Raw genomic sequence first — 15,434 nt, forward strand, 5'->3', positions numbered from 1 at the left:
TGCCGTTACCTCTAGTCTAAAGTCGGAGAGAATATACTCTCTTAATCCTAACAACATTGAATTTGTTTGTTTCTTTGCAATTTTCATCTATTTTTCTAACCTGTTCAATCTCATCTTTGAATGATAAAAATTCCCCGTTTTCAAAGTTTTCCGAGTTGAAGCTCACAATAGTAAGGTAAATCTGTGTGTAAATAAAATAATTAAATAATAACAAAATTTAATTTATTCTTAATCAATTTCATACCCTTCAAAGTAACTCGCTCCCGGTAAAATAAACCCAATTTTTTTTCCAATCTTCGAAACATGCCCAATAGTCCCTTTCTGGTATAGCTATCTCCTGACTCGATTCGAAACGCGTTCTAAGCAGGGGTTTCTTGAGTTTTGGGAATAACCAGAAGTCACACGGAGTCAAGTCAAGCGGTGGTTGCTGAACGATATGGTTGAATTGACGAAATGGTCACAATAAACAAGTGCAGTGTGAGACGGTGCATTATCGGGATGCAAAAACCAAGAGTTGTTGGCCTAAAATGATTCATGCAAACTACGCATAGCGCTCAAATAATCAGGGTATTCCCTGCTGAATTGCTGAATTGTTGAAAATTCAACAGAAAATTTTAGCAATTAAGGGAACGACCCTTATAGGGTCTTCCCACAGAGATCCATCCACCATCTACCATCCGTTGAACGGATGGTCCATAAGGTTTTGCCGTTCCGAAAATTTCCCAGTTAGTTAGTTCCCCATCCAATTTTAACGGACTACTTTATGCGACAGTTAGGCGATAATTTTGGATGGAAACCCTAAACTCTTCTTCTTGAAAGTGGAAAGTGGAACATTCACTACAAAAACGTAAACAATGATGACGGGAAACTTTTGAAAATGGAAGGCGACAAAGCAATAGGTATGAACATAAATGCTCTTTATATTTGTAATAATTTATTGCTTTTAATTTTACAGTCAATAATACGCGAACTGCCGGTGGCAAACTGAGGTGGATTAAGCAGATGGAGGTCCTGCTCATCGACATTTGGCAGGAGAAATTCTAAAGAGTCCAGTGTATATATTTCAAAAAAGACAGAAGCTTTTCCCGTACTCGTAGAGTAAAAGGGTATACTAGATTCGTGGGAAAGTATGTAACAGGCAGAAGGAAGCGTTTCCGACCCCATAAAGTGTATATATTCTTGATCAGGATCACTAGCCGAGTCGATCTAGCCATGTCCGTCTGTCTGTCCGTCCGGATGAACGCTGAGATCTCGGAAACTATGGGAGTTAGGCTATTGAGATTTGGCGTGCAGATTCCTGAGCTTCTTACGCAGCGCAAGTTTGTTTCAGCAATGTGCCACGCCCACTCTTACGCCCACAAACCGCCCAAAACTGTGGCTCCTACAGTTTTGATGCTAGAATAAAAATTTTAACATTAGTGTGTTCTTCTCATCAATACCTATCGAGTGACCCGAAAAAAAAATTGCCACGCCCACTCTAACGCCCACAAACCGCCCAAACCTGTGACGGCCACAGTTTTCAAGCTAGATAAAAAATTTTAACTGAAATGTATTGGTCTCGTCACTACCTATCGATTGATCCAAAAAAATTTTGCCACGCCCACTCTAACGCCCATAACGCTTAAATCTGTCTACCGCCGGTAGGTGGCGTATTTAAATCTCGATTTGCTGCTTGCATATCTCCATTTCCCTTTGGCCCCTTTAGCTGAGTAACGGGTATCTGATAGTCGAGGTACTCGACTATAGCGTTCTTCCTTGTTTTAACTATACATTTTATAGTTTTTACTTCGAGCTTTTTTCTGTAAAACTAACCAAAATTGTACCTAATTCAAGTTTTCTGATTTCCACACTCATTATAAAAATTATTTTTTATTAATTCTAGCGAAAGCACCAAGATCTCTAAAGGGAAAGAATTTGAATCAAGGAGTTGGCTGTTAAAATGCCGTTTATTGTTTTTATGTTATGTTTGTAAGACGATCTAGAACTCTTATAAATTAAACCAAAATTCGATCTATATATATTTGTGGTTCACGCTTTTAAAATTATTAAGATTATTATTAGTGGCTGCGGACTATTTTCGTTAATCGTGAGGTTTTAGCAAATAATTTGACTATCAGCGCTATATAAAAAATTGAGATCGTCATGTTTATGTTGCGTGTCTAGTGAAAAAATTCCCATAATTCGTGTTAAAAATAGATGCATTAATCGCACAATCGAGTAATTTGATGAATTATACATATAGACAGGCTTCGTTGAACTGGTCTTACAATTGATCAAATAAAAACACACGATAGGGGTCGTGACGCTCGCACCTTCAACATACAAAAGTTCTGAAATCTAATTTTTTGACGAAAAATGATCGTATGTTGAAGGTGCGATCGTCACTATCCCTTACCTCGTTAAAAGTTTTTTTGGTATCGGAAGGTTTTGTTTTAAACATCCATGACCCTAGGAAAGAGTCTGAATACGCACATACAAAATTCAATGATCAGCCAGCGTTAGTTCTTCTGAACTGGTAAAAGTGGGTATTGTTTTGATTTTCTTTGAAATACTGTGCTTTTATTTATTGTATCTTCTCTTAAGTTGAGACTAACAATAAGTTATCTAATCTTATAATTAAACATTAACTAACAATTAAATTGAACTGTTCTAAGGTTGAATAGTTTTGATTTTCATTTTTCATTTCATTTTTATTTATTGTATCTTCTCCTAAGTTGAGACTAACAATAAGTTATCTAATCTTATAGTTAAACTAACAATTCAATTGAACTGTTTTAGGGTTTTAGATTTTATCGCTGGGTTGGTAGATCATAACGACGAAGACGGGAGCGGCTGCACAGCCGTGTTAGCCCTCGCGCGAGGTGCTTAGGGTGCGGGAAAAGCTTGCTGTGGTATTTCTCTTTCTGTTCACCTATGACATCTCTGACTGGTTAAATATTGAGGTCTTTCTGTATTTTTCGTTGGGAACGTACCACGGTGGCCAGGTTATGGTTCTTAGGATCTTCGATTGTGCCCGCTGGACAACATAAATATTGCTACTGCTAGCGATTTCCCATAACTGTGAGCCATAGTTCCAGGTAGGTTTAACTACGGAATTGTAGAGCAGGAGGATTCAAGACTACGGGAGGACCGAGCGTTGACAAACCAGTGAAGGCTATTTGCTTTTAGTTTTAATTGTGGCTTCGATGTGCCAATTATTTTATTCCGATTCCTCCCAGCCCTTTTAGGCAAATAAGAAGAAGAGGTGTTTAATTTTATTTATTTATTATTCCTAAGCACATTTTTCTCTAAGGGTCCCAATGTGGTGGAGATTTCTCAAGCTCAGCTCATGGAGAAACGGGAGGCTGAGTCGATTCTGATGAGCAGTAATGTTTACTAGGGTCAAGGCTGAGACCGCAGGCTTTTTGCTCGAAGTTCCAAGTTGGTTTATGTACCAAGTGCCGTTGATTGACACCTTGCTAGAGTAGGTTAGCAGGTACGAGCCAGATATTTCTTGCTTCAGACCGAGGTCGTCGATGATGGTCACACGGGCGTCGTTGAAGATGAGGGTACCGTGGTCCACTACGGTAACTGGGCTCAAGTGACCTGGTAGGGTAGAGCATTCGCAGTCACTCCGGCCACCATCTGTTGTGCGCATGTATCGCCTTGGAGTTCTTTGCAGAACGTAGCGCCTACTGTAGTTCTGCAGCCCCCGATGTTGACAATTCGGGCTGCGCAGTCGGCGACTAGGTTTCCATTCTCGAAGTCTAGGATCTTGTTTTGGTGCTGGACCGGGTAGACCGTTATTTTCTTACATACTAGCTTAGAGTAGGGGAATTTAATAAGAAAGTGGATTATTTCCGAATTTTGAAAAACGCTTATGCTAGATACTTCTAATATTTCTACTAAGCTTATGTTAGTAGGCTGTTTGTCTTTGAATTCGCTTATGTCGCTGCTATCCAGGATAGCCGGGCTTACGATGTTAAGTTTCGCTAGGGTTTGGCCCATCAAAATATTTTCTAAGTCTGTGATAACAATTCTGTTTTTTGCCAAAATGATTTCTAAGAGGTGTGTCTCTTCCTCTATGTCTACTTTTTGAATTTGGTTCATAGAATTAGTGAGAGTATTTAAGCGTTGTTGAAATTTAATATTTAATTCAGATTGCCATTCCTCGGCGTTTATTAATTGTTCTTGGTTAAACTTTATTTGCTCCCAATCATTAAAGTCGGGAGTTCCTGCAATGACTTTAAGTGCTGTTCCGATTAAGTTAATGCTCCTAGCATCCCTGTGGTGAACCTTAAGGGTAGCAACTAATTTGCGAATGTGTCCTAAGTCAGTGGATATTACCTGGGTCCTGTGATCGTTCGTGAAGGTCTTTGTCATCGCATCCGTCTGGTCCGCATAGTCCTCGTACGATGTTAAGTTCGTTGAATGTTGTAGGTATCCGTAACTATCCCAAATTACGATGTCACCGTCCACTATTGGGATGTAGTCCGCGTTCGTGTAGTTGTTCAATTTGACTGTCGCGTTTGTCATGGCAGCCGTTAGCGTAAGTAGTAGAAAGTATTTCTTAAACCTAAAATAAAATGAAAGGGTAATTTAGTTTTTAATGATAATTATTACCGTAAATTGTTCTTATGGACCACCCTCCCTTTAATGAGAACTGTCGTCCCAAGGTCTGCCTCAATTATTTCTTCTGAGCATAGGGGAGACAGTTTATTCCCCAGGCGTTTATTTGATTTCAGGAAAACTTTGTCGCCGACCTGAAATTTTTTATAAATTCTGTTTTTGTTTATCTGGTCTAAGCTCTTCTCCTGGGCCTGCTGAATTTTTGTGCTAATCCCTGTCTCAAATTCTGCAGAATTAGAATGTATTATTTCTATAGGCATTTTGTTCGTCACTGAATGGATGGTTCTATTGTATTTTGTTGTGGCTAGTAGGATAACCTCTGTAGTGTCGTCTATTTGTTTTTAAATTTTTAGGCAGCGTGCAATTTCAGCAAGAGTGCTGTGAAATCTTTCGACCTGTCCGTTCGAGGTGCTGTGTAATGGGGGTGCATTTGAGATGCAAATATTAAAGTTATTAAGTAGAATTGATTTTATCGTTTCGGAGTTAAGTGACCTCTCGTTGTCACAGTAAATGATTTTTGTGTTTGGAAAAAAATGTATTACATTTAATATTGGGGCTTTTACATCCACGATGGCCCTTGAGGTTATTTTGTTAATTTAATTTGTCAATACATGTCAGAAAAAGATTTCCATCCGTTGAGAATATGTCGATGTGAAGAATTTCCCCTGCGTAAGAGGGTATTGGTGTTTGTCCGACCGTCTGTTTGGTGGGGTGGCGGCTGTACTTGGCCATGGAACAAGTTTTACAATTTAAAGTAACTTCTGATGCTAGCCTGAGCATTTTTGGAAAGAAATAGTCTCGTAAAATCTGTTTTACATTTTCCTGAGCAGCACGGTGGGCTCTATTATGCTCAGTAACTATGATTTCTTTTTGTTCGGTTTTATCTGTTATGTCCTGTACAAAGGTTTTTGAATACTTAAATGTTGTGCCTGGGAATAACTCGACTATCTTATGCTGAACAAAAGCTAGGACTGGGAGGGAGCAATGTATCGCATTTACTACCTCCGGATTGACTACATCTTGAATCGTTTTAATCAGGCTACTGCGGTCTGAGAACTTTATTATGTGTCTCATTTTGCTTTTAAATAAGATAAAGTTATCTACAAATGAACTGTTTCTTTCCTCGATTATAATCTGATTTCGGAAGCAGTTGACCGGGTTGTCGGTCGTTTTAATGGTGTAGGATAGCGAAGACGTTTAGACAACGCGTCCGCTACAAGGTTTTCTTTGCCTGGCTTGTAAATTACTTTTGCTCCATGATCATCGATAATACCTTTCCAGCGTTTGAGTTTCGCATTGGGATTTTTATCTGACACAGCGAACGTTAACGGCTGGTGGTCGGTATAAATGTGTAAATCTTTTACTCCGTATAAGTAGTTGCGGAGGTTTTTTAGGGACCAGACTATGGCAAGTAGTTCCCGTTCGTTTGTTGCGAAGTTTTTTTCGTTATCACGTAACGTCCGAGATATCATGGTAATGGGGCGTCCCCCTTGGGATAATACCGCCCCCAGACCGAGACCTGAAGCGTCCGTTGTTAAATCGAACGGCTTCGTAAAGTCAGGGTATGACAATAGGACATCTTCTGATGCTAGGATTTCTCTTAACTTATGAAATGCGTCCCTCTGTTGGTTAGACATTTCAATACCAATTTTCCTCGATTGATATTTACTTACTTTTCCATTTTCCCCTTTTAGTATTCCCGTAAGGGGTCCCGCTATTGATGCAAATCCTTTAATAAAGCATCTATAGTAACTAGCTAAACCCAAAAAGGATCGGAGATCGAAAAGGGTTTTTGGTAGGGAAGATTCCTTGATAGCCTTGACCTTTTCAGGTCAGGTTCGTAGGCTTCTGATACTATGAATCCCAAATATTCAACGCTTTTTTTAAAAAACTTTGATTTTTCTTGGGACACCCTCATGCCTGCATATAAGAGTTTCTCGAGAACCCAGTGGATATCTTTAACATGGTCCTCTTTTGTCTGAGAAAAAATTATTACATCGTCGACATACACGTAGCATGTCTTTGAAATTTTTTCTCGTAATACGTCATCAATAGCCCTTTGAAAAATGCTCGGAGCATTTTTTAGGCCGAACGGCAGTCTACAAAATACATACTTACCGTTATTTATTGAGAATGCTGTTTTTTCCCTATCCCTTTCCGCCAGTTCTATCTGGTGGATTCATTGAGAAAATTGTATCTGAAATTTGGCCGTTGAGGCCGGTAATGAAAACTCTAAGAGCAGTCTTCCTATGTTTTTCACTCATTTCTGCTGTTATCTGTTTGTTTCTCCCGTAGGTCATAATTGTTTTATTAATAAGTAGAGTTAATTTTCTATTAACTGTACCATAATAATCCATAATGGATAATTTTCCCTGACTCAAAACACTTAGTTCCTGTTCCATAATATGAATAAAGCGTTTGTCGCTAAAGACAAAGTCAAGTCTGGCCATTATGGCATCGAAATTTAATATCGTACCGTTATGGGTTAAGGCATCGTTTGCCATTCCCGTTATTTTGTTTCTTAATATTGATAGGGCGGAATAAAATCTTTCACTCCCTCTGGCATATTGCCCCATGGCTATTTCAGCCGATTCTCTCCAGCTTACATATTTATCTTCTTCTCCTTTATATTCCCTAACAGATTTGATGATCTCATAAGATGTGTCGCACTTTATATTTGGATCTATAATCTCTATCTGATAATCTTCAACCGTTTTAACTTTATGAGAAAGCTGCGATCTTAAGTTAACGATCTCTTCCTTTAATGGATTCAATTCAAAATTTACAATTTGTTTAATTAAATCTCCTACATTTAACATGGTATTGTTTGTTATCGCCTGATGATGTTCTTGAGGCGAACTTATGTGGAGTCTTTTATTTGCTCCGTTCTGGCTTGTTGAAGGTTCTGACATTTTGAGAATATTTTCGAAATCAGAAATTAATTCTTCCACTTTGTATAATTATATTTTTTTTACAAATTTCTTATTAAATAATAATAATAATAAAAAAAAAGATTATATCGCTCACGAATCGTCCTCCTTATTTTTTCTTGTCGTTGTTTTTGGGGTTGTTGTTTTTCTTAGATGATGATCCTGCTTGGGGTCGTCCTTCCTTTTTTTGTATCTTGGGGTCTTCCTTCCTTCTTCGGGTTTTTAAATTGATGTCTTCCTTCTTTCTTCAGTGTTTATTTCTTGGCGAGGGATTGCCCTTCAGCCTTTTTGTCTTTAAATGTCTTTTCGAAGATTTGTTTGTAGATTTTTGTTTTTAGATATTTTTTTAATTAAATTGTTTTTCACAATGGTTATTTATTTCGATGAATTTTGTTGTCACTTTTTAAATTTTTTATTTTGTCCGAGCAGTGAATTTATGTTACGAACACTATTTTGTAATGTGAGATTTTAAGGGGATTATTCCATTAATTATTTTCCACCTTATTATTTTTTGATCAACACAAACTTTTTATTTTTTTGCCGGTTGTATAGAGTTTAAGGGGATTATTGCATTTATTAATTTCCACCTTATTTTTTTCAACACAGGCTTTATATTTTCGTCGGTTGTATCGGGTTGTTGGCCGCGCAAAATTCCTTTTTCACTTTTAAACTTTTTTGGGGTTTATTTAAAAGCTTTGCTTTAGAATTTTTTAATCACACGGCCCCACGTTGGGCGCCAATTAAGTTTCTCACTAGTGAATTGATTAAAAAAATTTATTTTTATTTTTTACAATCACTTATTCACTATTACAATTTTACAATAGGTCGAACTTATTTAATTCACTGCTCTTGTATTTATTCTCGAATATTTGTTCTGCTCGATTCGGATCTCAAAAACGGACTGCCTGCTCTCTAGTTCAATGATCAATAATCAAACCTCGGCTTAAGAGATTTTATCCCCAAAAATTGATAAAGAGAATAACTCAAGAGAGTCGGAAAATAGGATGATGCAATTTGCCAATTAAATTCGAAGTCCAATCTTGGCCGGAAATTGGTGTTTACATTAGCGGAGTTTAGGGACCGCTTTGGGGATCTTTTTGTTTACGTAAGCGGACTCGGGACTCGCTTTGGGGATCTTTTGTTTAGGTTAGCGGACTCAGGGCTCGCTTGGAACTCCGATTGTTTACAATATCGGTTTGGATGTTTACAGCATCCGTTTGATTCGGACTGCGTGAAATTGATCTGGGTGGGATAGATTTGGAGGCCTGCTTGGCAGAAATAGCTGACCACGGATTTATCTCGGGTCTGTCAGAGTTATTTGGAAATTAGTTCTCGACTCAAAGTTGTTTATAAATTGGGTAAGAGCCCCTAAATAATGTATCATATAGCTTGCATACCGGCTTAGGAGTGACCAAATTTAAAATATCCCAAAAAGCACTTGAAAAAATATCAATATTATATATCTCGGTCAAAGTATCGGTATATAGATATATTCCTCACATCCTTACATGATCTCGAATTAGCTAAAACTTCTTCCTGACAAGAAAAGGTTGTATATAAGGTCAATCCTTTTACCCAAAGTATGGAGGATTTTTAAAATTTTGCCTGGCCTTATGATATGTCCTTTCCATAAACTAATTTATGCTTAAAAAGAAAAAGTGCGATATTGTAAAAATTATGAGGCATTTGAAATTATAATCTATTAATACCCATCTACATGACAAAAATTTATCAGTTCGGGTCAATTATTAAAAAACTATAAGCAAATGCAAATCCTGAGAACAGTCGCTTTGTATATCTCCATCTCCCCTTAGCTAAGTTACAGGTATTTAACAGTCGTTGGCATCGACTACAGCATTCTTTCTTGCTTTACATAATTTCTACTGATTTGGGAAAAAATAAGTGGTAATAGTCGCTGTTATGTTATATGTTATAGGAGCCAAAAAGTGAGGGAGTAACATTTAAAGAAACTTTGGATTTATTTGGTCTAGACTATGGACCTATGGCATTGGACTTAGTTTTTAGACAAAACCTTAAAACTTCACGTTCACTAACACAGACAAAGCTAAAAATACTAACACAGTTGCAAGAATGCGTTAAGCTCAGACACGAATCGTATATTACTTGAGGAACATTAGATTGCACAAACTTAGTGTTGAAATCTTCTACGTCAACTTCAGGATCACCTTGAAGCTTATTTTTACCCACTTAAAGGCATCTTAGTTCTTTCCACATTCGTTTACCTGCTATTACACATTTAAAATCACTGAGTTTTTCTTAACTTCCTAAAGTCCTCGAAATGATTAGTAGTTTTATACCGCTTCCACTTAAAAAAAGCTTAAGCTTAGGCTTGGCTACTATACTTCGCAATGGGACAAACTCATTAAGTAAAAATTGTAAATATGTATTTAGGTGTTGCAGTTGAGAGTCAACAGTAAGTTGTGCATATATCTAACTAAAATCACAGATTCTAGTACTTGAAACAAATTTTAGGTGATCAGCATTATGATTTACAGACTTTCGTCTGTCCTAGAGTCAATGTCGAAGGTCATGAAAATTCGTTCGTGTCAAGTTCACTGTTCTTTTGTTGTGCTTAAACACCTACATTTTCTTCGTTAAGCTCTGAGCGTTTATGTGATAAAACTCTGTAGTGTATGGCAATTCGCATCTGGGATATTGTTAACCGCAGACATTTAAATAGACAAAGAATTTTAGAATGAGGCGAATGACCTTTTGTATTTTTGGCGGTGGGTTGAGGTTTAATGAAAAGCACATCTTGTGGAACACGGTCTTAATATGTTCGCCTTCGACGCATTGAAACGCCATGCATTTAAAGATCGCAGGCAAAGTGCTCATTTTCCTCCCCCTCGGTTTTCTGGAGAGTTGTGCCTGCAGCGCCCCAATCCTAATGCGTTGGAGCAGTGCCTTCATGATGCGTTGTTCCACCTCGGTCATGCTGCCAGTTACCTCCGTACTGTGTTCCGGAAACAGAGGTTTCATGTTCTCAAGCACAAATAGTGAAGGTGTGTCAGACTGGCGTTTCGACTGAAGGCTAGCCGACGAGTTTTCACGTAGGCGCACAAAACAACCACAATATATTTTCAATTATTACATTTTACATTAAATATAAAAATAATTTCAGTCACAAACTCATAGAGAACAGTCGTGCCTTTCTATCTACGTTACAAATCCAATGCTTACCTTATAAACCCACCTACAAAAAAAAAACAATTTAAAACCAAACGGTAACTGCAATTGCCAAGCATAACCTAAGCTCCATAAACGTTACATTACAATATCTAGATCAGATTTAAATCTTGATCTAAACAATATCTCACCGTTCTTGATCAAGAAGCAATTTGACCTTGCCTGCAGGTGAAGTAGAAGAATGTAAAAAACTCAGAAATGGAACTCTACTAATTAAAACAACAACTAACCTTCAAGCAAAGAGACTATTCCAACTTAAAGCTTTCGCCGAGATAGAGGTCAACGTCCAACTTCACAACTCTCTTAATTTTACCAAGGGAGTCATATACTCGAACGACATTAGAGGAATCGTCGAGAACATAATAAAAAGAGAACTAGCTAAATACTCAAGAGACAAAACGGTACTCTTACAGACACCGGCCTTGTAATTCTCACCTTCAACACTCTTACTCTCCCGGAATATATTATGATCGCTTACCAGAAATCTAATGTTAAAGAATACATTCTGTATGTTTAACCACATCAGTAATGCATGTAACACTAACGACAAGTGCACAAGACCCGCGCATTGCGTATACTGCAAAGAAAACCAAACCGCCGATCCTCACAACTCTGTAAAACAAAGTTGCTCCATATTTGGAACCCAACAGGAAATTACAGTAAATAAAACTACAAAAAAATACGACAACAAAACTGCTCTCTCCATCTCACGATCTCCTTACACACTCACCACCCCACACTCATACGCATCAATAACTAAAACTACCCAGCACACACATCCAAACCCTACACCACAACAAAACACAGGACCTCAACATCTCAAAGGACCACACCATATCCAACAAGGACGAACTACCTCCAGGACTAACATCATATGCAGATCTAACAAACACAGATAATAACTTAGATAAACTAAAACTAACCCAACCCCCCAAACCAACCCCCCTAAATCCTACCGCTTACCACGTCCAAACAAATGATCGCAAACCTCAAAGCCGCAGCCAAGACCATCACAAAAAAAAAAAAATTCAACTACGCCTGAGAATGTTTCTAGGGACTCATTCTCAACCTACCCCTGTAAACTTTACACTTTTCTGCAGCCACAATACTAATGCATTCGGAGGCACAGCGATATTTGGGCATAATTCTATCTCCCACACGCAACACCAACTGATCCCAGAGTTTAAAGCTATTGCCATTCTGATAAATTCCAAAACAAAATGTACACTAATATCCACATACATCTCTCCCAACAAACAATTTCGCACAAACAACCTCCAAAATCTCCACAAACAACATTCAACAGACAAACCTACCCACTATAGTCCTAGGTGACTTCAACAGCTGGCACCCATATTGAGGTTTCCCCAGTGCCAACTCTAAGGGGAACATTGTTGCCAAATTCATAGACCTATCAGATTATATACTCCTTAACGACAAATCTCCAAAACACTATTCCACTCACAACACACCGATGACCTTCATGGAAGCGATCATTTTCCTATCCTTATTTCTATGTTCCCAAACACCTCCTCTCCATCCTTTCTCGCCATACCATCCTTTAACCTGAACAAAGCAGACTGGATACTATTTTCCAACATCATTACGCAACTCAGTTCCTCTACACAACCTTGCAACGTTAATAAAGAAGCTCAAAAAAAAAAAAACTTATACAATCAGCTCATATAGCTATTTCACAAAATACAACCTTTTCCCTTAAGCACACAGTCTTACATTGCTAAAAACACAAAAAACAATAAATTTAAACTTCTAAAACAAAACTAAAACACAAGAAACATTTTAGAACTTAAAAAGGCAAACGCTAAAATTAAAAGAGCTATTAAAGAAGCAAAAAAAAGCACCATTATACAACTTTACTTCTGATATCAAGCCTAACTCCGACCTATCGAGAATGTGGACCAACATAAAACGATTATGCGGCCTTCACCCAACAAAACATATACATACATATATACAATACACAAGACACATACACTTGCCCTTCAGGAATAGCCAACACCTTCGCAGACCTCTGGACGCAAGAGGCCAAGGACACAAACGTCTCGGATTCATTTAAAACGAACAAACTTCTTTTAAATACAATAAATTACATTCCGGGCCAAGCAGCCAACTAAATAGAAAACGACATATCTTTTATAGACATGTTATGTGCACCCCTGGTATGGACCGCATCTCCTATTCTATGATTAAAAACTCACCACCCTCCTTCAAAATCAGAATCCTCAATCATTTTAATAATATTCTAAGTTCACACATACCGCAAAACCTACAAAGTTAGTTTCGTCCTTCCTAACCAAAAACCGCAAATTGAACCTAAATCATACAGACCTACATATATATCCTTTAACCATAGCTCGCAAATAACTGTTGACCGTTTTTCTTCTTGCGCTCTCGTTGCGAGCACAACCGAAAAAGTTCATATTCTCTCGCTCTCGCTCTGAGCAAGAGACTCTTGCTGTCTTCAATTATGTTTTCTATTGAGCGCTTTTCGTTGAGCTCTTTGTATGTCGCTCTTTCAATGAGCAGTTCGTAAAGAGCGGAACGAAAAACGATCGCACAATGAGAGCCAGCAAAGGACCGATTGACCGAAAAACTCAACGCAAACGCAAATATAATTTTTTTAATATAACAATTTAAATATATTTTCATATATTTTTGTTAACGATTGCAATTAATATATTTCGTCTGCAAAACAGACGCTTAACGATTTGCTTGCCTATGCGTGTGAATGTATACCAATACATACGCAAAAGACCCTTTGCTTCACTGAACACAACAAAACGGTCTTGGAACAACAAGAAGAAAAGAGAACCGAAAAAAACGGTTTCGCTCTGAGCGCGAGCGCGCTCATTCAAGATCTTATAAATCGGTTGCACTCTGAGTCTTTTCATAAAGAGTCAGGAAAAGACACTTATTTGCAGACAACGAGAAATGGTTGACAGTTATTTGCGAGCTCTGCCTCAAACCCTTAAAATAGCCAAAATACAAGACAAAATTATTGTGAAAAGGTTGTGGTGGTTTGTTCTAACGAACAAACTCATTCACAACAACCAGTTCGGATTCAAAAAAGGTAAATCAGTTCTAGACAGTACTATATGTAGACCATGTCGACGATGGCACCCCACAAGGTTTATCCATTTCTTTCATCCCTTTCTTAATTTCTTAAAATTCTGATGACTTCCACCTAATTATCGAACACAACAGAAGAAAAAACTCCATTGAAGACCTCTATTCCCTCTTCCAGGAAATAGGTCATTGGTGTTCCGACTCTGGAGCCTCCCTATCAATTGAAAAATGCCAAGGCCTACACATGTGCCGTAAACATAACTGTTTATCTGAAATCCGAACCGGCATCGTAAATATCCCAGAAACTAAAACAACAACTAACAACCTAACTATGCAAACCTCTGAACAATATTCAACACCTTCCCTCTCCAAAATACAACACCAACACTTCCTCGCTAATCCATATTGTAGAATCCATCCTCAACTCAAAAGTAGATTACTGTCTGCCCATTTACGGAAACGCTATTAACCGTATAAAAACTTCCTTAAACTCAACAACCAGATCAGCGCTAGGTGCATTTAGGACAACACCAACTAACAACCTACTTAAAGAAGCCAATATAAGCAATATAAAAGAGAATACAACTTTTAACTCTCAAAAAAACTTATACACTCATTTGACACCCCCTTAAAAAGCTTACTAAAACCTCCAAAAAAAAATTCAAAAAGCCCAGTACAAAAGACAGAATAATTTACATCTGTAAGGAACTTAACCTTCTCTTCGCACCAATAAAAAATACCACATGGATATTATTAACTAAGCTACTAACACATCACCAGCACCAGCACATCTCCCACAATACGAGTATATAAACAGCTCTTTCAATCTCTAAAGAACACTCTGCCTAACCACCAGTTTCTTTAAACCGACGGCTCAACGGCCAACGTTATAATCAGCTATAGCGTAACTAGCGAAACTAAGCAATCAAAACAGGAATACTTCCCCACTACTCATCCGTTCACTCTACCGAGCTAATAGCGTTCCATGAAGCTGTTTAAATTGCGTTAAAAATACCAGGCAAACAAGCTGTCTGCTCAGACTCTCTCTCTGCACTAAAGTCCCTCACCAACTCCAATAACCATTCCTACTATCCCTCAACCATCAGAAACCTCGTTTCTAACAACTTCCCTAAAATTAAACTATGGGGGAAACTAATTAGGGATCCAACCCAGCCACATCGGCACAACAGGGAACGAAAACGCCGATAAAGCAGCTAAAGAGGCTCAGAAGTACTCCCCCTTACCTACTCCGCAAACAACAACTCTAACGACATTTCACACTTCTTGAAAAAACACAGAATCAATACAAGCAGACATGTACAGCAATGTATTTCCTTGGTACAAATAAATGCTACAGACCTCACTGCAATTCATCTGTCACATACCTCCAAACACCAATAGGAAAACACAAACACTCATACACCGGCTAAGACTAGGTCGTATCAAACTCACTAATGTCCATTAGAGGGACAGAACACTTCCCAACACTTGCCAATTCTACCATCCAACAAATCGATTTCCACTGCCCGTTCTTATCCCAGCCCAGATCATAATCCTTTCATTCATTTAACGCCACCAACACCATCTCAAACCTAACTCCCG

The 15,434-nt window shown here is 38.1% G+C and overlaps 1 protein-coding gene and 1 long non-coding RNA gene across 24 annotated transcripts in view; one reads left to right on the forward strand and one right to left on the reverse strand.

Moving 5' to 3' along the window:
* The window catches only part of Nipped-A (Transcription-associated protein Nipped-A), a 509,451-nt gene that overhangs the window by 146,490 nt on the left and 347,527 nt on the right, over positions 1 to 15,434 (forward strand). The window contains exon 11 of one of the 23 annotated variants that reach the window (XM_070999198.1): positions 7,250 to 11,857. The exons of the other annotated variants lie outside the window; for them this stretch is intronic. Within the exon in view, the coding sequence (XP_070855299.1) occupies positions 7,250 to 7,255 (6 nt within the window). The 3' untranslated portion in view covers positions 7,256 to 11,857. Of the gene's footprint in view, positions 1 to 7,249; positions 11,858 to 15,434 lie in introns of those variants that run through there. 23 annotated transcript variants of the gene reach the window in all.
* The window catches only part of LOC139354934 (uncharacterized), a 154,053-nt gene that overhangs the window by 53,655 nt on the left and 84,964 nt on the right, over positions 1 to 15,434 (reverse strand). The window lies entirely within an intron of this gene.

This window comes from Drosophila suzukii, unplaced genomic scaffold, assembly GCF_043229965.1.
Source record: "Drosophila suzukii unplaced genomic scaffold, CBGP_Dsuzu_IsoJpt1.0 scf_4, whole genome shotgun sequence".
Taxonomy (NCBI): domain Eukaryota; kingdom Metazoa; phylum Arthropoda; class Insecta; order Diptera; family Drosophilidae; genus Drosophila; species Drosophila suzukii.